The sequence below is a fragment of the Cebidichthys violaceus genome, unplaced genomic scaffold, assembly GCF_023349555.1.
Source record: "Cebidichthys violaceus isolate CVI_PGR_0920_01 unplaced genomic scaffold, fCebVio1.0.p SCAF_11, whole genome shotgun sequence".
Lineage (NCBI taxonomy): Eukaryota > Metazoa > Chordata > Actinopteri > Perciformes > Stichaeidae > Cebidichthys > Cebidichthys violaceus.
The window spans coordinates 12,874,017-12,897,784 of NW_027176274.1; the positions used below are offsets into that span (position 1 = coordinate 12,874,017).

At 42.1% G+C, this 23,768-nt stretch overlaps 1 protein-coding gene and 1 long non-coding RNA gene across 3 annotated transcripts in view; one reads left to right on the top strand and one right to left on the bottom strand.

The window, feature by feature from the left end:
- LOC137868253 (NALCN channel auxiliary factor 1) overlaps positions 1–10,811 on the bottom strand; it is a 68,686-nt gene extending 57,875 nt beyond the window's left edge. The window contains exon 1 of the mRNA XM_068704910.1: positions 9,463–10,811. Within this exon, the coding sequence (XP_068561011.1) occupies positions 9,463–10,194 (732 nt within the window). The 5' untranslated portion in view covers positions 10,195–10,811. The remainder of the gene's footprint in view (positions 1–9,462) is intronic.
- Positions 9,487–14,764, top strand: LOC137868254 (uncharacterized). Of its 2 annotated transcripts, XR_011102210.1 has the most exons (4): positions 9,487–9,677; positions 10,995–11,072; positions 13,748–13,911; positions 14,172–14,764. It is a non-coding gene; the product is annotated as an uncharacterized lncRNA (long non-coding RNA). The 2 variants fall into 2 exon arrangements; XR_011102209.1 differs by lacking the exon at positions 9,487–9,677 and having other exon boundaries at positions 10,915–11,072.
- Positions 14,765–23,768: the final 9,004 nt, after the last annotated feature.

Genomic DNA, 23,768 nt, shown 5'->3' on the forward strand with positions numbered 1-23,768 from the left:
TGTTTCTACTTTGCATTGTGTTGATTGTTGTTGTTGACTGTTAAATGTTATGCACCTCCCGTCATGTCAAATTCCTTGTAGGCTCAACATACCATGGTAATAAACGGTTCCGAATATGAAGCTAATGTTAGCAGCTAGTTAGAGAAGCATAGTTGGTTAAAACAGCTAGCTTGAATCTGTCCAGAGGTACCAAAATTAATCTAACTGCACGTCTAAAGCTCACTTATTAACATTGTATGTCTTGCTTGTTTAACCAGTACAAAAATCTAAGCGTAAAAACTGTTTCCCCGAGCTTTCAGTCTGTTTGCTAGGCTAAGCTGACCGTCTCCTAGCTGTAGCTTATTTAACCAACAGTGGGGAAACAATAAACACTCAATTTTGGGTGGTAACGCATTACATGACATCATAAATGTAATAATATTACCAAAATCCTAATAGTAACATGTTACTGTATTACTGTAATTCTCATCTAACTCTCAGCAAGAAAGCGAATGAGTGAATTTTCTCAAAACTCTTCCTTTGAGACTGCTTTCAATCTTCATACTAAATTAATGACAAAAGCTGATGGAAGCAACTACAACATCCCCCTACGCCATGCACTCAAGCATGCAAACATGCGCCGCCCTCACTCAACAAATTTACTCACGCTCATCCATTGACAGAAACACTAGCCTGATTAAAATTGAAAGGATTAGGTAGGACCAGGTGCTCAGATGAATTGTTTGTACAACACCCAGAGAAAATACAGTATGTCAGGAGATCTGACACGAGCCCATCATGCTGCACACATCACTGGGTATTCCCTATTTAACCATTCACTTGTCAGTCCCTCCCCACCCCTCTTTTGTTTGTTTCTGTCTGCTGCCTCTCTCCCATGTGTGTGGTGTTGTTGGTTATGCTACAAAGTGTGTCCGCTCATGCCTTGAACTGTATGTACAGTATGTGTGAGTTTATACCATGAAAACTGCATATTCGTGTGTCTATCTTCTCTCACTCCTCTGCTGTGCTCTCCCTGAATCAGGACGTGCTGTGAGCTGCTGATGATGATGATGACTCAGTAATGTGAGAATGTCACCACCAGAGTCTGGGAACTGTGACTGGTTTCTGTCTCTCTGCCAGTGATGCTCAGAATGTAGCTTTCTCAGCACACTATTGCTATCAGTTTCTCTATAAACTTGGTGTTTTTTTCTCATTTCAATAAGTTTTGTTGGTATGTGGACATATATATGAGTCTCCAGCCAGATTGCAAATCAGAGTCAGCACTATACTTCGCTCTATTGGGTGGTGGGTGTCAACACACCTGAAACTGCTAAAAAACACAAGAAGAACAATAACATGTGTACTTCGGTAGTAATACACAACATTAGCAGCTTAGCTAGGTAGCAAACAACTATCCATAAACACAAACGTTTTGCTCTCGTCATTACGAGCTCTTACTCACACTTCCTCGCACTTAGCAGATCAATGCTCTTTCACAATCACAGATCATTCAGTAGTTACACTCATCAGGGAGCAGATAAATGCCAAAAAAGCACATTATGACTGCTGCATGACCTTAAGTGTTGGAAACGCTGCCCTGCTTTCTTTCTGATGCTTTTAACTCACAACAAGAACAATTGTGGCTGATTTCCATGTAATTTCAGTGTCACTTCAGCCGCCATTATCACAAGGGAGAGGGCCCTGTGAGGAGCTACGTTCACAGGCAGCTCACTGACGTAGTTACACTTGGGAGGACAAAAGATTGTGATTATGTCTCAGAGAAATTGATACATTAATACTGTTTCAATATCGGTTAGAATTATGTTTTTAATGTTTTTGGTTGCATTTTTATTTTTCTGGTATCTGTTTCATCAGAGATGCATGAAGAGGTTATGTGTCAATGGTGAATGTGTTCAGCTCAGCTTTTACTATTTTTCTAATCCCCCTACTTACTCCCAGTGAAGCTGTTTGTTATAAACTGTGATCAGTATTTTCTGGAAAAAAAACAAACCTTACTCATCTTCAACTACTTCCATCCATCAAATGCTTACATGTTTAGCTTCAAGATGGTTAAGGTCAGGTTTGAGATGATTTAGGGTAAATGCAGAGGACAAGCCCGGCAGAAAAAAAAATGCCCTTCTAATTGAAAGCAGGAAGCGGTTTGGGATTTGATAAAATAGGCTTGTTTAAGATTAATCCCTTCTCGCTTGGTGGCCTGCAGCTGGAGGGAGGTGACGAAAAGCTACAATCAACTTGTGCAGTTTTCAGTAGTATCAACAGTACAGGAAGTCACAGATCCTGATTGAAAAATAAAAATATTTGTCAGCCTAACCTGTCCAGCTTTTGCTCAAACACCACCAGCCGAGTCCCATGGCAGTTTGTGAAATAGTCGTGAAATGGAAATCTAATGATTCGTGTACATAAACACACATTTTGTTTTTGTGCTCCACATGAAAATAGTGGCAATATTGAGAAAGACTATGGTGGGTGGGTCAAACAAACACAGGACTTTCAACCACGAGATCGGTGTTTGAGACTCAATGTGTTATGTTGGATAGTGAAGTGACGGGTTTGTGACAGTTTTCCTAAACCTATCTAAGGTTGTTGCTTAAACCTAAGGTTAGTTTTGTTGTGCAATGTCATGGTGAAGGGACAAAAGATACTTCCAATTGAATACATTAGTTTGGAAGTCGTGGAGAGAAACACAAAAAAATGGATGTCCACATACAAGAATCACTAGATTAAAATGTTCTGACTATTTCACAAAATCACGTGAGTCTGTGTTGATACCACAAAGTATTGAGCAAGTACAAATTTAGCATTGCACTCCTATCACATTGTTGGACTCATGATGGACATTGCAGTCTGACAGTTTGGTTGGAGATTTAGTCTTTATGCTAGTAGCCGCTGATGTCAAGCCACTAGCTTCAAGCAGAGGTGAGGAGCGGGCAACTGAGGTCTGGTAAGGTCATTTCTTTCTAAGTACACATCCCCAGACTCTTTTTATTTCTCAAACCCATTTACAAGATTTGGCAGCTCCCTCTGGAGCCACAAAAGGCTTTATACATTTTTCACATATGCAGTAGTATTTCCCAAGACTAGTTAACACAGACCTAATTCATTCAATTATTTTATAGAGAAGTTCCATGTAAAGACCCTGTTTGCCTCAAATTGGTTCCAAATTCAGATGCCTTTCTCTCTTGGAGAGATAGTAAATGAAATGTGATGTGCTGTTCCATTCAGTTTCTCATCCAATATGAATGACCCCATCAAACAGCACACTGACATTACTGTAATAATATTGTGTAAATGGCACATATTTGCACTCTCCGCTTTAAAAATGCAATGCAATGACTAATTTCACTGAAAGGCACTTTCTCTTCCTTTCAAATAAACTTTTCAGTCCACAGATCGATGTCATGCTTACGCACAAGGACTGAATTAACATTTGCACATCAACACAAACGAGAGAAATATGAATGGCTGTCATGGTAGCACCAGGCTCCTCTAATTATTGTTAGATTTTGTTAATCCAGTTGACATCTTATTTTGTTCGCCACCAACTAACACTGGATGAAACTGAAGTGGCAGATATCAGCCGTATCCCGCGCTCAAGAGCTAAATCTGTTGTGAAGATGCATGTCGTTTTTTTTCTCCTTTAGTCGTGAAGATGCTGTAAACACCTAATATCATCAAAAGCTTCAACAAATAAATGCCTGTTTATCGATTGTGTCTGAGAGTTTAATGCATTTTGTATGGAGTCAGTTATCAATAGCAGCCATTTCCGCTCTCTCTAGCCCCTTCTCTCTCTTCACTTTGTCACAGAAAATCAAAAATAACACATCACCCACTCATCAAATCATTCAACTAAGCATACCAGTGAGGCAGAGGAGAGAAGAGACAGATAGCAAGTGTGCGTTTGTAAAAAGTCATAATTTGTTTATGCCACAGATCTGATTGAATTTGATGCCTTCAGAGGACCTATTGCAGCGTTTATGTCATTGAGTAGAGCTGATGTAAGGCCTACAGTGACAGGATGGATACATGCAGCTTGCTCTTGCACACAGTCATGCACGCATGGAGCACATACTGTTTGTTGTTTTACCCATGCACCAAGCTAACAGGACAGCACTCCACACATCAAGAGTACTGGACTGCAGGAAAGCGGGAGGAAAATATATGGAGAGAAGGAAATGGGATGTGTCGATCGGAGCTGAGGCCCAATGCAGCGAAGGAGGGAGATGTATGGTATCATTGTGCTGCGTCAACGGGGAATAGAGGAGGACGAGGAGGCGTTTCCATGGGAGTGCTGCTGTGTTCTTCTCGAAACAGACGCATTCCCTTATCTCCTGCCTGGGGAGAAACAAACACTGGCAGCTCATATGAAGGGGAGTTTCCCTGGATCTATTTGAGCTGCGTAGAGAAGCAACAGAGCCCTAATTGAATTTGAGGGAGAGAGAGAGAGAAAAGTGCAGGACTTGGAGTAAGGACATGCTGTCTGTGCTGATAGCAGGACTATCTGGACGTTATGTGCTGTGTCAAAGCAGGCTTTCATTTAATTTACATAAAACAGATCGACCGGTTAAACAAATATGTAACACAACATTCATTTGTATGAAAGCTAAATGTGTTAACAGAAAAATATGCTGAGTCAGTATGTTTTCTTACATTTGTCTGCTTGTCACAAAAGTTGTATATAATGTTAATGGGCTGAATGCCGATGAAGATATTACATAATGATGAAATATCAGGGTCCTGGGTACTGTGCTACATACAGCTGCCATGCTAGCAGTGGGGCTCTATGGCGATGTCAGTCTGCTGATTGGTCAGTCAGCAAGTATTGACTGACTGAGGAAGAACTACTGATTGAATCTCACTACTTTTAATCTTAACTATTTGATACAATTTTATGCAATTTGAATACATATTCATGTTCCTCTCAGGAGGATTATAATCACTTTGATGATCCCTTTGACCATCATCAGGGTCAAAGTTCAATCAATCAATTCTTTGGTGTATAACTACCTGCCAAACCAATGACATTCCCTTTAGCCATAGCTGTTGTGTTTAGAGCTAATTCGCTAATTTTAGCATGCTAACACACTAAACTAAGACCACTGGTAAACAAATACCTAAATATACCTGAACATCAAGATGTGAGTTTGTTGTCGCCGACATCTGAATTTAGTTCGAAGCACCTCTGTGTAGCACAGCCTCACAGAGTCGTTAGCATTACTGTAGACTGGTTTTACTGTGTCTCTGGACTGCTTCTTGTGGTGCAAGGATGCAAAATGTCCTTCCTGGGTATCAATAAAATGCTCTTTTCTTTTCTAAATTTTGCTTTGAGGTACTCTAAGTCTCCAGCAGGGACTTTTTGTAATTTTGTTTTATCTAATGGGAAATCCAATCATCCTATCCTCACTGCAGAGTTAAAACATAAACAGCTGAATTAAATAGGGGCTTAACTGAATAGTCTTGTAGAAATAGAGAGTGATAGAGGAGACACAGTGATTGAATAAGCAGAGGCTGTGTGAGGGAGCACACATTGGGATTTGTGTGGACAGGCCTGTAATTCAAGGGAAGGAAAGAACCTTAAGCTAGATCAGTATCTATCACTCCAGCAGAAAAAGAGAGCTCAACACACACATATTTGTAGGAAGGGAAAGGGAGAGAGAAACAGAGGTCCCTGATGGGAAATAAGTCTATGAGGAGGAGGGAGAGAGGGGTGGAGGGGATGTAGAGACGGATACTGGACACATCTGTACATGTGATGTTGGTTCCTCAGAGCTCTGACACAGCTGTGAGGAAGACAAAGAGGGAAAGGATGTGAAAGTAAGAGAGAGACAATAACAGATAGAGGAAGGAGATCAACATGTTGAGGCAGAGCCCTGGAGACACAGCCGCCAGAGAAGCAGAGTGCAAATTAAATTACACCGGAAGGGACAGTCAGGTCTGGATCTGCAGGAAACTCTGCACATGGGGCTCTTTGTGTGAGTGTGTGTGTAGGAACACATGCATCTCTGTGATATAGACAGGTACATAGAGAGATCAAAAGGTGTAAATAACACAAGAAGAAATAATAAAGAAATTAGACATTACATCTATTGCACATCTGCCCATCCTGGGAGAGGGTTTCTTTCTCTTTTTTCTCTGTTAAAGGGTATTTTTGGGGGAGTTATTCATTATCCGATGTGACGGTCCAAGGACAGGGAATGTCGTATATTGTATAGATTGTAAAGCCCTCTGAGGCAAATTTGTGATATTGGACTATACAAATATAATTGTATTGAATTGAAAAGAACAGGAAGCAAAAATAAGGTATATAACATAACAATCTACAGAGGGCTTCACAGAGGACATTTTGACTTGTCATAGTAGGAGAAGCACAAGTGTTATTAACACAAATGATGGCGGTTTTATTCCCAGTAAGACATGATAGTGTGACATTGAGCCAGCACTCTCCATAACAGGACACTGAAACCAAAGCATCTAAATGGAAGCTTTTGTCAAAAATATCTTTGGAGATAAAGGCCTACCAACCCTATCTTGTTTAGGTTTAGTGTAAGTTAAAAAAAGAAGTGGCTATGATGAGGGACTGATGATTTAGCAAAGGTGGCCCGATCTGTGCACACACTTTCAGGAAGTGGAGTCTGACAACCACAAGTCAGAACAAATAAAGACCAACCTCAGTCAAAGGCAGCGTCTGGCACTCAACCATTTGTTCCTTCTGAAGTTGTACATTTTTAAAAACAGGTCACACATCTATAGTTTATTTCTTTTTGTAGAGTAACTCGAACAGAACTAAATAGTGCATTTGTTGCGAACTATTTTCAGACAAGGGTGAATACACATTCAGAGCACTAATGAGTATTTACGACAGCAGGACAGGGTATGTGGATTGACTCTAAATAAACTGCAGTGCCTATTTTCATGGAAACGAAGAACCATGACACCAAATGCAACAGTGTGGCTCACTGGTTTGTTTTTAATAGTTTTCAGGGCAACAATGGAGATATATGACACAGATGAACAAGCTCTGTGAGGCTTTAGCTACACAGCTAACACTTGCTGGTACACTGTAGCAACACATCATTATCTGTCAACAAGGCAGGCCCAGTGACATACACCATCTTGTTGAAAGCTAGCTAAGTTTGAATAATCTGTCCATGAAGATTACTAGACTATGTCCTATTATGTTGTTTATACGTATTGATATTTTTGCCTCTTTGTGAGAGTTTCCAATCTTCAATGCAAAGTTGTTATTTCTGTTACATTCACTTCTGAACCTCACCTCACGTGTCCCCCTATTCTTTCACCTTTGTTATCATCTCACTGCTTATCTGTTCTCTCATCTCCTTAACTTATACAACACTGACAACTTACGACCACAGTATACAGAAACACCACGTGATGTTACAGTTGCAATTCATTCAAACCATTTGAAAAGGAGCTTTGAGCAGTTGTTTAAAACGTGGACGAGGAAGTAAAAAAGAGGTCTGAGATGAGAGAAACACGAGAGATAAGAGTGAACAGCAATAAGTAATGTTTCGAGCCGTCTACTGTCTTTTTATTGTCCAGCAGAGTGCTTCTTCAAGGAGCGGTGGTTTGTGATGCAGGCCCGGGGTGCTGTGCTTTCACAAAGGTCACACGAACACTGGAGCAGATTAGCAATTCAGATTGGGCTAAAGGGGCTAAAAGGCTGCTGTAGCCCTGCCTGAGTCTGATTACATTAGCAAAGAGTAGGAGTGCAAATGCACCATAGCGATTAGATGGCATAAGAAGGAAGCAGCTATGAGATGTTTTATGAAACAGGTTCATGAACATAAATACACATACATTACATGCATGCACGCCCTCTCTGACAAACAGGCCGTATAAACTATGGCTCACAATAAAACCTCAGTATATCCTCCCACTAACTGGCCTTCCTCACACACACATGGATTATCAGCACTCGCAGCCCAGCCTCCTGACCATCTGCCCTTGTACAACATCCATCTTGTATAAAATGGGTTTGGCTTGCTGGATCATTATTAGGCCAGTTTTGAGGGAAGATTTCCTGCTTTCCAAGGTCCATTCCCTGACCTGGTGCTGCTGCAGCTCACCTGACTTTGGATACATATTTATAACAACTGTCACTATAATTCCTCACAATCTTAATATTCAGGACAAGGAAATTGGTTTATGCCGCGGTGCATTGAACACAAGAACATGTTACAGCACAGGTGAAAAGATCATCTGCCAAGTATAAATAAAGCTCTACTGTGAATACAGAAGAATGCATGTACTGTTCTGTACCAGTGGCAGTACAATCCAGACAAACATCATACATCTTTTTTGTCCTTGTCAGACCATACTCCAACATCCCTACTCTTATTAACCACATTCCATACTTTTAATACCACCCATTATCAATGCTGAAAGACCCCCCCACATCCATCGGGTGTGTTCAGCCAAACAGGAACTCTTGAACCCACCTGATCTAATCAGGTATGGGTGGAGGTGGGTAAGATGCAACGTAGCGGTTCGCTTTGTTCAAGAAATGAGGTTGGTCATGGTCTTTGTGCCGGATTAATTAAAATAATTCATACTGTAAGTACACAGCTGAAGAAACAAACATGTCTTCCCGAAAGGCCTTTCGCGGGGCCTTCTTACAGCACAATGGACAGTGAGCACAGGAGGATGCACAGCTGTCTGGGGGAGAAAAAGCCTCTGCAACAGTCCAGTGCACAACAAATGAACCAGATTGAAGTGTAATTCAACCAGTGTATCCCCACCATGTTACGATTTACAGGTACATTTCCTTTGCTTAACACAGGCAGGTGGGCCTAAAGTAACACGAGACAAAGTGTGTTTGTCTGCGTGTGTGGACGATGTAGACATAGGTATGCCATGTTGTTCACATGCGCAGCATATACTCCACAGCCTGAGGTATGTGCTGTCTAAGGCTACCGTGTTATGGAAACAACAAGCAAACTGGGAACAACACAAAGCCTGGATTAGGTGCAGAAATCACTGGCGTGCTATTAACGATATTGAAATGAGCACCACTCAGCAGCCCTTCTCTCCCCTCCTCTCATAGAGCTGCGGTAGCAGTGCAAGCCTGGCCCTTGCTCCAAATGTCACTTCCACCAAACGTCACTTCCACAGCCACAGGTCACAAAGTAGTCCATGTTAAAAGATTAGGTTTGGAGAGAGAAACGAGGAAGAAAGAGAGGGAGGGAAAATGATGAAGGACTGTGGGAGTCTGCTGACCTGTCCTCTTGTCCCCCATGCCATTGTCATGTGGTGCAACTGTGTGTTTGTGCAAACCCTGGCAGGCCAAATGAAGGCTACTGGTAGCCTGAGAGCTAAAAAAAAATAAATACCAGTATACTGGCAAATATGCCCAACGGTTGCCATGGCGACTGTGAACCCACCCCCTTAAATGCACTTGTAGGTGCGCGTGTGTGCGCGCGCGCGACCCAGCCTCGTTAGTCCTACCTTGCATTCCTCCATGCACGTCCTAACCGAGTACGCATCCGTCTCGTATTTCTGAACCAGCAGTTCAAACTCCCGGTAGTTGTCCTCCGCCCGCTGGTCGAGAAGCTGATAAGCCCGAACACACTTGCTGCATCCCAGCAGATCCACCCCCATGGCCATATCCAGGGTGCAATTCAAATCGTCCGGACTCGTAAACCCGTAAAACAAATCCAAAAGTGAGTAGGAATTACAAAAAGAAAGGTACAAATCGCTCAGATTCACGTACGCCAGCTGTGTCCCTCTCTCCCCTTCACCGGAGAGGCCCAGGCACACGGTCCTCGCGTCCGTGAAAGTAAAGCAGTCTTTGGACAGGCTGTCTGGATGACAGGTGTCCATTCGCCACAGAGGTTTGGTAGAATTCCCTAGAAAAATAACATCTTGCTTTCTGGCGAGACGGTTGGGGTCGGGTGATGGTGGGATATGCTGTCGGTGGAGGGAGTTTGGGTACTCGCCCGTGTCCGTAAAAGCAAGCCCCTTGTCCGACCGCTTGTCTCGGGTTCGCGTCAGTTTCGCCTCGGCGCAGAACCATAAGTGATCAGAGAGCAGGACGGTGATGAACAGCAGAGAGGCCAGCGACAGTCGCCATCTCTGGGCCCGCTCCGACTCGGTAAATGGCTTCTCGTTCTCTCGGGGTGCAAACCAGTATTTTAAGCCCTCATCATGCTGCCGACGCATCCAAGCACCCCTGGTCATATTTTAGGAAAGTGCTGCCCTGGCCGACTCCACCGCGGGGGCTGCTCTGCCACAATACTCATGGACTTGGGGGGAGACGGACTCCGGTTTGTTCTCCTCTGTAACGGTGGGGTGCCGTGCCTCCGCCGGTCCAGGGCGCTCCTCTATCGCGCCCGCAGCGATCGGTGCTATTCCGATCCAATTAGCGCGCCCGCACAGATTAAGCTTCGCGCTGCCGCATCCTGGTTCCCCATGGCTCTTCGGGGGGAAACGGCGTCCTCTTTGACCGCATGCCCCCCTCTCCCGACCGTCCCTCCCCGGGGTTTGTTCTTTCGTCGGGGGCGCAGGGAGACCAGCTGTTGCGAGCCTCTCGGTACTGATGCTGCGCGTCTATGCTGCCGCCCGTTCGGTTGGAGGATTCACTTAAAGGAGAGCAACGAGCCCTTTCGATGCACGCACACTGTCCGGTACCTGGGTGGAAAGCCTAGAATCCTTTCTCCCGTTGGCCATTGTCATCTTGAACCGCGGTTAAGTTGCCGCCATGTTCGTCTTGAAACACTTTTTCGGAGAGCTGGGTCGGTTTGCGTCATCTCCATCGTTGCGATAGCTCCATCGTTGCGCAGTGGCGGAGCAGCTTATTACCTATATGCACACACACAAACACACACACACACACACACACACACACACACACAGGGAGGGAGGGAGGGAGGGAGGAAGAGAGAGAGAGAGAACAGACACACAGAAATGTGGTTAAAGGGTGTTTAGGTATATCCTCTCTGCTCTTCATGAGTAACAGTCCCCAAATATTGTCTTGGCAGGGCACAAACACACTTTTGGCGACATCTTGCTTTTGGTGCAGAATAGACGCGAGTCCTTTCACGAGAACAACAATGCAGGTAAGACATCACTCTGACTGTTTCGATAGAGTCATTAGGATGTATCGATCTGGCCCATTTCATAGACGCAACGTATAGACTGCATATATCGCAAATCCTCACATTGCATTGCTCCTTTTCTTGCTCAGAGGTAACGCATCAGCTGAAATAGATATCAAGAAAATCAGGGCTTTGACAGCAACACTGAAAACTAGTCAGGCTTGAGCCTCTATAGGCAAGTGGAAAGCAGCTGAACAAGCAAGGGTTGAGCTTGTAGGTTTAACTATAGCATGTACCTGTTCCCTACATCTTATGTTATGTTTGGTCAGTGGGTTTAAAACAAACACATGAATTACACTATGACCCTGTGTGTGTGTGTGTGTGTGTGTGTGTGTGTGTGTGGGGGGGGGGGTGAGAGAGAGAGCGAGGTGGGAGGGGGAGATAGGAGGTAGTTGCACTTAAGGTGCTGAAAGTAAATTACAGTATTTATCCAAACAGTGCTACCAAATAGAGTGTTACTTAATGTTAATGGACTGTAAATTGGGGATATGACAAGAGATGATTGCCCGATTCATTTGAGCTTAAGGCAGGGCGAGAGGCGGCGTATTTGTTGTTGAAGGTGAAAAGTGGTCATCTTACGCCAATTCTATTAGCTTTAGAGTAACCAGTGTCTCTTTGCCCCCCAAAAAATATGCAACAACATATTAAATAGTGCAGGGACTTAAATTAATATGTTTTATATTGTGTGGAATTTCTATGGGAGAACAGCACTTGATGTCATCACCATGGATAGCTCAGCACTTGCTGCTGTGTGTAAGCTGCAGTTTACTCAGTTTCCTGTCGCAGCTGTTTACTTTGTAAAACTACTCTCAAGCACAACAGAAATAGATGTTTGTTCTCCTCTTGTTGGTGGCATTGCACCTCATGTTGAGTGTACTTCAGAGTTAACCTTTAAAATCAGAAGCCCTGTACTATTTCTGTGATATTCTGTGTGGGGGGAACGAGTCATGTCAATAACGTAATTTGCTGACTTATCACCAAATGTTGACAGGTGCTCAAACAAAGGGATTCAATTTCCTCGATTATTTTTGAACCACTTGTTCTCTGATTCACAATAGTATTGGAGAAGGAAAATTTGCTGTGCAAGGCGTGAATTTTGGTAGGAACATCAACTGAATTTGAAACAGTGAATGGTGTCATGGCAAACATCTGTTGTGTGATTGCTAAGGATGCTTGGATGCTCATCACTCATTGCTCTCACATATTATGTTACTGCAGGATACTGTGATCATGCCTCGCGGGGATAGATGTCCTACTTTGGCTGGGATTGTCTCGTCTGCCTTTAACTGTAGTTGCTCAATTTCCTGTCTTTGACCCTAACCCTGTGTATGTGTGTGTGTGTGTGTGTGTGTGTGTGTGTGTCTGTGTGTGTGCGTGCGTGCGTGCATGTTTGTATACGTGTGCCTGACTCCCCCTGCCCTGTTGGTAGACATATGGATATAGGGACGATGCCAGGAGTTTCATAATACCATTTCCAGATCTGCAATTTGATTGGTTCAAGCGGAACGCCTGACTTATGTCAGCTCCTGAGAGGTGGCCAACCAACCACATACGGAGTGTGTGTCTGGCACAGCAGAGAGTTGTCACTTTCACACCACTCGAAACACTTTCACTACCTGTATTTGTGTGTGTGCGTGTTTCTGTGTGTGTGTGTGTGTGTGTGTGTGTGTGTGTGTGTGTGTGTGCGTGCGTGCGTGCGTGCGTGCGTGCGTGTGTGTGTTTCTGTGTGTGTGTGTGTGTGTGTGTGTGTGTGTGTGTGTGTGTGTGTGTGTGTGTGTGTGGGAGCCTAAAGTAGCGTGAGGGCAAGAGTGAGACGGAGTAAAGAGACCGAGCCAGAGACACGGGAGAGAAAGTGTTTGTCTGTGACATGAGTGCAGATAGCTTTTCCCTTAAATCTGAAGCTATCACGGTAACAGACATGACTCGCCATCCATGATAGAAAAGTGTGTGTTTCCTCCCTGAATCAAGTGTACATACGTGTGTATAGAATTGGTTGTATTTTTTCATTGTGATGATACAATAGCTCTTGCCTAATCAAAGGTATTTTGCGCACTTACCTCTATTTCTATTCAAGTATGTAGGGAATCAAAACAGATGGAATATCAATATGCGTTTGTATATTCAACATCAAAACGCCTGTTATATCTATTTTTACATCACTGATCTGTCTGGCTTGTCAAAGCTCAGCCAATCTATTTATGAATATCTATTTAAAAATGTTTAATAAACAAATAAAAGATAACCGAGTGTGTGTGTGTGTGTGTGTGTGTGTGTGTGTGTGTGTGTGTGTGTGTGTGTGGGGTGGGGGGGGGGGGGTTCATTGTATTTTCACTACTCTGTTTGAAGCTTTTTAAGGCGTGCTGACGGCAGCAGCTTGGTCCATTGGGACTTGGCTTGGGAACAGGAGGTTTAACAAGTGAGAGTGGATTGATAGCCTCTTGGGCACTTCTAAGGTGCACTTGCTCGTGGTGCCGAGCCCTCAACTGCTCAGGGCGCCTGTTCATGGGGCAGCCCCCTCACTCTGACATCGTTTCATGTGTACAGGTCCTGTTTGTGCATAGTGTAGAGTGCAGAGTAAAGACGTTGAGTTTACTCTCAGGGATCAATAAAACATATCTCCTTCTTCTTTTGGCAAGGCCTTTCTTTACTCTGTGCCTTTGGCATTCCTGATGGAGGGAAACGGGGATGACGAAAGAAGTGAACAGGACTAAACTGGACCTGATGACAGTCAGCGGAGGAGGGGAGAACGGGGTGAAAGAAAAGAGACAGGTGACACTAAATCCACTACCAGCGTCAACCTGTAAGTGAATCTGTCACTATATCTCTCTTTACTTATGGCTTCAAGATTGAAGCGCTGTATTCTCTTTCTCTCCTCTTCTGTATTCACTTTTCCTCCTTTTTAATGGTCTGACAGCATTCTGTTGCTCTTTCTTACTGCCACCATTTCTCTCCATATTTTTCTTCATTCTTCTGTAATTCAGCTGACCCTATTCGACTGTTCTGATACGACTCCTCCTTCAGCTCTCGTTCACCATCACCCTGTCTTCCTCTTTCTCCCAGTCTCCCTCTCTTTTATCTGCCTGACGTCAGAGAGGAGAAAGAGACTGGCTCAGCCTCTCTGATTGGTCAGAGAAGACAACACCCTCAGCCCTGGCTTACTGTCCTGACTGGATGTTAAGAATTGTCAAGAGACGTGTGATTTACGGTTAATGGATCATCCCACTCAAGAGCAAGTATAGTGTATGAACCTGCAAAGGTATGTTTGTATTCATATGTGTGTGCGTACATGCCTGTGTTTGTGTTTATGTCTATTGTGTCTATGCATTGTGCTGCTCTGAGTGTGTCCCACTGTGTTGATATAATTATTATTTGAATGCAAAAGTTCACTCTTGACCTTAGGAGTCATAGTTTGACAAAATTAACTTGAGGACAACTTCAACCGCATCTCACAGTCTCCATCAGTGAATTGAGTTTGCTCTATCATCATAACCTATGGAACTTTGGTCATGTGATAACAAGTAGTCATTAATGTAATATTAATTTAATATTTACTGTATATCAAAAAAACATACTTTTTACCTTTTTAATTTGAGCTCTTCAAACCAGGTGTAATATACAATGAACTGCTTAGAATTTTTAAATAAAAAAATCTGTGAATGTCAATGTATGTCATTATGTATGTAATGTCTTACAACCATTGGTTTCTATGTATTCTTTTATGGTATGAAAAACAATTAAAATATTCTTGAAATTGTCTTGACTGGTGTTTTATTTAATTTATAAAAAATTGTGCACTGCGCTGCCTTATAACTTTGACAAATAACAAATGCATAGTTGTTGTATGATGGATAACACAACCAAAGAAAGTCCAACAATTGATTTCCAAACATGCAGAAATATATCGAAAGCAATGGCTGCCTGGAAGGTGAAAAAAAATCCATGAATCACTATGAAATGCCTCAGGTTACATGATTGCCGTAAATGGAATAACATATGCAGACGTACTGCTATGGTCCTTGCATGTATGTGATAAAAGAAATGTACATTGTTCAGACTTTTGAATTGGTCCCTGGAATTGAGTGGAGATTAGGCTGATGATGGAGATAACATCATGCAAATCAACCTACCACCCCACCCACAACTACCCCTGCTCCGCCTCAGGGTTTTTACTCTCCTGATCGATTGGCTCACCCCATTTCCATTCCAGGAATCCCTCAGCGGCTTATCAACACAGCTCACTTTCCCAAGGACACTGCCTATTCCCATATCCATGATCCTGGATTCCTGGCCTATATTCCCACGTGCACTCTGGATCTCTGCGTTTACCAGCATCCAGCTTCAAAGGAAATGTGCCTGTCAGGGAAGGCAGCTATTACCCTGGCAAGGAATGCAGAATACAAATACATAGCAGAGGAGACAAGTTTGTGTTAGAATAAAATCTGTTGATGTCAAGGCACTTGTGTTATGTGTATTATTAGCATTGTTTGACTAGCAACTTAGATAGCTTATGTTTACCCTTTTTATGCCTCATTGGTCAACATCTGATTTTAAATATTACTGTGTCGTGATATACTAACCACAACATTTAATACATTGTTGTTGTAAACATTTTCGGCTATATCACTAGCACAACAGTCATATGAAACACTGTTGAATATGTGCACAATTAAATGTATTTGTGTTTGTTAGAAGTCGTCCTCTCTTACCCTGATGTTACATCACTGATGTCCTGAGACTATATGCGCTCACAGTCTCTACACAATCTCTTACACAGGGATTGCTCTCTCTGGAAAGGACCAGAAAGCTGTAGAAATGATGATCACACAGTGGGTTCAACTCTTTTACTCCAGTTCTAACAACAAAACAGACTTTTTTTGTCTTTATGCAACAAGTAATATGCTTTTTAAGAATTGTGATGTGAATTCATCTTTGAACTAAATCTATTTAATTTGTACGATCTACGACTTTTTAGAATTATGACGGTTATAAAGAATTGATGAGGCGCATATGACATTAATTTATTGTGTCGTCATAATGTTTGAGTTTGCAGAGAATGTCTTAATGTTTAGCCATGCTAGCGGCGTAATGCATTCTTTTGAGAAAAAAAAGTTTGCCCTGGTTTTTCTGAGAACGAGATTATTATCTCAGAATTTTGAGAAATGTTTCATGAAAGAAAATCTGCTCTTTTTTTTCGGCATTAACACGACAGGAATACTATATATATATATATATATATATATATGGGGACTTTGATTTCATAATGCCACATTTATATCCCAGCTCTTTTTGATTATTCTGTTATATTTAAATAAATGGGGCGCGGTTATCTCATAAATTTAGAATAAAGCAACAGCACAAGAATTAGCTAGCTAGCGCACACCACATCTGCTAACTGAAGGTCCATCACCGAGCGCTGCTGTATGCACTGGCTGAATTTAAGTTGCTACAGCTGCTAAGACCCAAAGGGCCATCTCTGCAAAATATGACAGCTGCAGTAGCTTGGAAAATAGCAATATGGGGCAAGGGATTTTATTAATTTACTTAATAGCTAACTAGCAAAACCCACGGCCCTCTGCCTCACTCCCAGGTGCTGTAGGAGATACTTAGCTTGGAGGAGAGTGAACGGCAGCTCTCATCCCGAGTGGGAGGGACCGTTAAATTGCTTTTTCTTGTCTCATTTGGTGTCTGATGAATAGTAAATTCATGTTCTGTTATATTCATTTGAATATAACAGATGGAAATAAAAAAGTGCTGGGAAATGAATGTGGAGTTAATAATTAAAAGTCCCCTAAAATAAATTTAATTTATTGAACTATGGGGACTCATTTACATTTTCATATTTATATTTTGTTATATATTTATGCTATCTATGTATTTCAGGATTTATTTCACAGGCATTTTTATTTATTTATCTATTTTTATTTAAAATTGCCTTACATTGCATTCCATAGATGAGAACAGAATTTGTTAATTCAGAAAAACAAAGCAGAATTATTTTTCTTTGAGGAAAACGGATCTGTCCGCCAGTCGGTCTACCAGATTTAAATATATATCATAAACTGTTGGATGGATTGCCATGACATTTTGTACAGACATTCAAGGTACCCAGATGATGAAACCTATTGACTTTAGGGATCTTCTGACTTTTCCTCAAGCACCACCAAGAGGTTGACATTTGTGGTTTGAGTGAAATGTCTCAACAACTGTAAAATAGATTGCAACGCACGATCAAATCTCTCTCAAGATAAATTGTAATCACTTTGTGATCCCCTGACTTTTCATCTAACGTCAGGTAAAAATTCCAATTTGTCCAATTTTCATGACCAAATGCAAGAAAAAACAATGACTTTGCCATCCGCCTCAGCTGTACTATGGTTTGTACTTAATTGGCAAATGTTAGCATGCTAACATGCTAAACTAAAATGTTCAACATAGTGTAAACATTCTAACTGATTTACATCAGCTCATTAGGATTTTAACACTCTCGTTTGGTTAATTTTACAATATGGGGGCACCAGAAATCCACATTCTACATAGAGTGGCTTTAGGTAAAGTGATTAAGCAAAGTGATTTAATTTGCTACAATATGTTCAATCAAATCAGAGACATGGACACATTTCTTTCTGAGGAGATCTAGAATTCAAGGAGTGTCTTGATCAACACCAAAACCAGGGGCCTGCTTTCTCCAGATGGAAGGAGCTGGTCCCTGTAACATTAGCTTCAGTCCTGTGTAAACAGCAGAAGGCAAGATTTACAGGAACTCCAGGGCTGAGACTGAGGCTCCACACTCCAGCAGAGGGAACCAAAAGTGTTTTTGTCACCAAGCACCCCTGCTGTCAACACCAACCTGAGCTTAACCCACAGTACCTTCCCCGTCTGTCTCTCCATCCTCTTCTCCTGTATCTCTATCTTCACATTGAATTGTACTTACTTGAAGTTGCTTTTCGTCTGCACAGAGCTGTTGGTATCACTTGAATTTAGTATTCATTGAGCTTACATAAAGATATAATATGCTGAATGTAATGCATGGGACAACAGATAGAAGACCTTGAATGAACCATTTATTAAGGCAAAGCGTGGTGAGGGCTCGGTGTGTTAGTAAGGTAAATGAGGCTGGCATTTCTAAATGCATTTGCCTCTCAGTAATCTGTGCTGTCAGAGAAAAGCACCTCCTGATGAAAGGGATATGTCTGCCCCTGGATCCAACAAGAAAATGGGGGGGGGCATGTCGAAGCCTTTGAAGAACTGGGAGAGAAGTCCAATCCTGGCTGACATGGAACCTGAGAAACATCCAGAGCTGAGATCCAGTCACCTCTCATCCTGTAGAAGTGGTGTGTTCACAGGAATAAACATACTACCAAGAAAGGCCAGGGTCGCTCTGCTCTATTCCCCAGGCCTCTTCTCTCCTTCCCTCTCCTCCTCTCCTCTGCTTAGAGTGTTGTCCTGAACATCACTAAGCAGTCCCTGCCACTGTGTTACAACACAGCTCACACTGATCCAGACCAATGTCTTCTCTTCAGTCTCTGTCTCGCTCATGTTATCTCTGTCTTACTGTGTAATTGCAAAAAAAAAAAGATCTGCAGTGGACATTTCTTTGATCAAATATATCATCAAAAATGAATTATTTTACAATAAATGTGCTATCGCTGCCTTTTGGGAGCCTTATTGCATCTCATTTGGTGTTTCACCAGCTATATAACTTTTTGCCATATCAGTGCGGTCTGCCATGCATGCTGTCATGTAGTCGGTCAGTAGCTCCACCACTTTGCTCCAGACTGAAATATCTCAAGAACTATCTACTGGATCGCCATTAGTTCACATATGAATTGAGCGCAAAGCACCGCTGTGTCCAAGCTCACCCTCACTGAGCCGCTATTGATTGCGGACGCTTGGTCTCATGCAGCGTGGTACCTCATGTACCACACTCTTTACGTGGCTTTCTTCTTTACAAATAAAGCCAAATTTCAATCGCTATCAAATCTAGCATGCAAGGTGGTGCGTTCTGTGTGTGGGCCCGGACCCGTGTGGCACTGTGCTGACTCGGCCTGAGCCCCTTTCTCTGCACCATCTATCTCATCACACAGACTGGTCGACCTCAGATGACTTTGCAGACACACTCTGCAGTCTACCAGTCACGTGCAAATCTCTCCCCCTCTCCCTGTGGTTGCTTGTTCTACATCTGATCACAGCACACATCTGTGCTTCTCCTGGCAATCTAAAATCTACGCCTAAGTGAGACAATCAAAGGAGGAGTGCCATCCATTAGCAACTGTTTACAAGTTGCTTTTGAGATGCTCCACTGTAAACTCAGTTAACCTGGGGCCATGTTGAATGTAAAGATAGTGTCTCTGTTAATTGTGTTATTCGCCTATTTGAAGCTCTGTTAATTGCTCCCTAAAAGCTGCTTTGATGTGAAGGATGCTGTAGGATGCTACAACACTAAGTCCCAGCACACACACAGACACACATACTTGTGACCCTGGTTCCTTCCTTAAAAAAATCACCCTTTTCTCTCTTGGACACTTATCCGTTTTCCTCCATCAGTCATGCTCCTCTCTGTAAGGCTCTGTATATATCTGCCAAGTTCAGGAAGAGGTCAAAAGTGATACATTTTCCACTGCTACTGTGAACTGTGTATCATTGGAAAACCAGAGCTTGAGAAAGTCCCCAGTGTTCCATGTCAGGTAACATGGTTTAATCAGCTGAGAATATAAGACAGCATATGATCTGCCTTCATTTTTCGAACACTTTCTTGATCAAGCATGTAAATCGTGGCTTTAACCATTAAACAGAGCCTCTAAGCAATGATCCATGGAAGAACATCAATCCTTTTCGTCGTGCTCCTCTAGGCTCGCTACAGCTGTGATGTATTGCACCACTGAGATGCCTGAATTTACAGGAAGGAGACAAGGGGGGAATAAATAATATAGTGAAATCAAATAAATCAGCTTGAGAAGATAGGCATCATCTGATTTTGTCATCTCCCATCATGCAGTGGGGCTAATTTATGGGGTCACAGTGGGGTCATGGCTGTAGCTGCAGTGATACACTGCAATCAAGCCAGGGCCTGCAGAGTGGCAACCTGGGGAACATAAATCAGTCGCGTGAACTGCCACTATGTACTGCTGGGTGGTGAACTAACACACACACACACACACACACACACACACACACACACACACACACACACACAGTGGCACAAATAAGCTATACCTCAGTTATCCAGGTATCATACAGTGCCATCAGGATGCACACTGTTCACATACAGATAAGAACACCCTGCTTTCTGCTAATTCCTCCCATGAACAGTGACATTAACAGATATCTCCCTAGTGCACAGCCGCCAGTGTAAAGTACCTTTTCATTAAGCTTGTATTGTGTGGGGCCTCAGAGGTGAGGAGGGGAGGTGTCTGGGAGAGTGTGTCTCCCTGGGTGTGTGGGAGAGGGCAACAGAAAGAGAGTGCAGAGAGAGAGAGAGAGAGAGAGAGAGAGAGAGGGAAACAGCTTGAAACAGAAAACAACTAAGAGCCAAGAGTGGAGCTAAAGAAGGGAACATGGGGGGGTGATATATTGTCCAGATTCTCAACAAGAAACTCTTGTCTTTAAATCATAAGGCTCCGTGAGCAATGGCTATTACGCTGACTTACTACAGGGCCATCTGACTAGGAAGGCAGAGATATAGGAAGCCAGACAGATATATCACTACATGGACTTGTACGGTGGCCCTTCCTCTCAATGGGCCTCATTCACCAACTGTGCTTAAAACCCACTTAGTTTTCACTAAGATTCTGACATTCACTTATGGTAATTTATTTGGAATTTGTTCTCAGGTGAGAAAGGAATCCACGCACACTCAAGGGTACACTTACCCACATTTGAGTGTTGACATGTTTGTGCAAAATAATTGGTTATTGCATGTTTTTACAATTTTGCAGGTGTATTGCAATTATAAATAATACTATAATATAATAATGTTTTAATATTTCTTTATAAATCATTTTGTTATTTAACAAAGCATTTTGGTTGTTTTTTAATAAATATGACACTAACACTTCAAAGCTGAACGAGTAATAGTATCCTATTCACCTTTTGTGTTATTTTGTATCCACTTAAGTTACTAAATATGACATTTGTTGTAGTAGGAGTGATAATAATTCATTTCAGTCCTTTTTTAACAGTTTTTCCAAAAGAATGCAAAAGGTATTATTATACCTACACAATATAAATATATTTCTGTGCAGTTTTAACATAAACTAGATCACAACATTTTAAAGCATGTAAATGAACAGATTGGTTCCGATCAATTTAAAATCCTATTGCTCTCTTCTGTAGCATTAAAATGAGTGTTGGTTAGGTTTGTGTTTCCCTATTTCTCCATACAGGAGTTAATGTTTGGAACTGTGAGAGAACAATACCGTTCATCAGGAGTTCTGATTCAAGATATCTTTAGTTATATAAAATATTGTAATGATTTTAGAAATTTTAGTTTTTACATACATATTTACCAATTATCAAGACCATTCACTCTTTCTATTTGATCATAATTTATCATAATCTTTGCTTGATTACTGATTTATCGATAACCAGATATTAAAATCTGGTCCAGTGCTTTTCAATTTCTGTGTGTGCACAAGGCCCTGCAGTCGCGTGCCCTTTTAAGGGGATTGGCAGGGCGTTTACATATGTTAATTTGGATCAATTGACACACGCCTTCAATTAACGAGGAAAATGGGATTCACCATTGTATTGGTCACATGTCCAAACAATTCTGGGGTTTAAGAACACGTCGTGAATCTGACTTAGACTTTTCTTAGGACTTTTCTTCAGAACAAATCACCAAAGAATGAAGATATTGGTAAATGAGGCCTTATCATTCGTGTCTCCTCTCTCTCACTGTAGTCCCTTTTCACACAACCTCCTCTATGGAGCTCCTTCTACCTGGAAAACTGACTGTGTGTGGGCAAATATGTCATATTTGAAAATCACATGCTGTGCTATACTCCCAGGTCATTAACTCTGATTTCATAGCAGCCACCTTATGTGACACGCTGTGTACTTGATGGACGTATAAATGTCATTGGTCAATCTGTCCAGTGTGTATGCAACAAGATATTAATTGGATGGATAGCTGTAAAACCTGTGCTGCCTGTGAGTGGACTTATTTGCCCCCAACTGGGCTATTAGTCTTTATTTACGACGCACTGCTGCAGGATCTCTTTAGAGCATGACCTGCTGTCACACACTAATGAATAAGTACTTTCCTCTCCAATTTACATCATTAGTTTCAAGGCAATGATAGCGTGCGTTAATCAGTGACAATGTTTGCACTGGGTATTTGTAAGAACCCACATATTGTAGGGCATGTAAAGCAACATCATTGTGTAAGCTTTATTCCACTGTGACTAAGTTTAATACGTCATTGTCTAATTGAATCTTTAACTTAAAAATAAAGATCCATTATGTATTATGAAAACATCTCAGATTCTTCTAGATTTTCAGTTTATTAGGTCAGAAACCTAAATTTGAGGGAACATTGTTGACTCTTTCCTTTCAAACCTACCATTTTCACTTTACCAACCAACACTCGCATGCACTCACACATACACACATAGACACCTATTAAATGAGAAATGAAAGATGGCCTTTCCGTCCCCACAGGATGAAATAGTAACCTTTCATCTGGACCACAACCCTGTCTCTTTTTACTGACCACAGTCCACATGTCCTCTGGTATCAGCTCAGTCAGGAGTGATCTCCCAAAACAACTCAATAATCACTTATTATGCCTACCGGTCTGACTGACCTTCACAAAGTGACTGAGCTTTCTTTAAATTGAGTGAATTCGCTCTTTAAGTGGATAGAGGTTAGCAACATGGCCCCTTTATGCACACACATTGCTACAGTTTACCCACCTTTAGAAACCTTGTGACTTCCCTTAGATGTGTAAATGCAGCTACATTTTTCAAGGACAGTGGGTTCTACTTCTCTGCAGAGACTGATGTCTTCTCTGAGGCTAAATTGAACACATTGTAATTACAGCATGCCCTTGATATTGCACTTTTTCAAATAGGGCTTGCTGCTGACACTATTTCATGGTTGCACCTCCTTTAGAAAGAAAATTTGTTTCATAGTGAGCCGTGTTGAGGAATTTCCCGACGTGATGAGTTCTGGGCAGAAGGTTAACTGTTACCGCAATATATTATTGTAACTGGGATTTATAATGATGGTAAGGATGATGAGGCTGAGCATCATTGTGGTGGCAGCTGAGATGGTTATTGCCTTAGGGGAATCGTTTGCCATTTCATGAAATATGATTATTCGCTTTTCTGCTAAGAGTAAGACGAGAAGATCGATAGCACTTTCTTGTCTGTAGCTGGAATCAGCAGGTGATTAGCTCCGCAAAAAGACTGGAAGCAGGAGGAAAGAGCGAGCCCATCTCTGTGCAAAGATCAAAAATATGGCTACCAGCACTTCTTAAGTTCACAACCAGTTATTGGGTGAGCTTTAGAGGTGCTGCGCATATTGCTGAACTTTGGAAAGAGCCAAGCTAGCTGTTGCCTCCTGCTTCCCGTCTTTGAGCTAAGCTAGGCTAATTGTCTCTTGACTTTACCTTCATACTTAATGCACATAATCGAATGTCTGACGATCGCAGGTGTC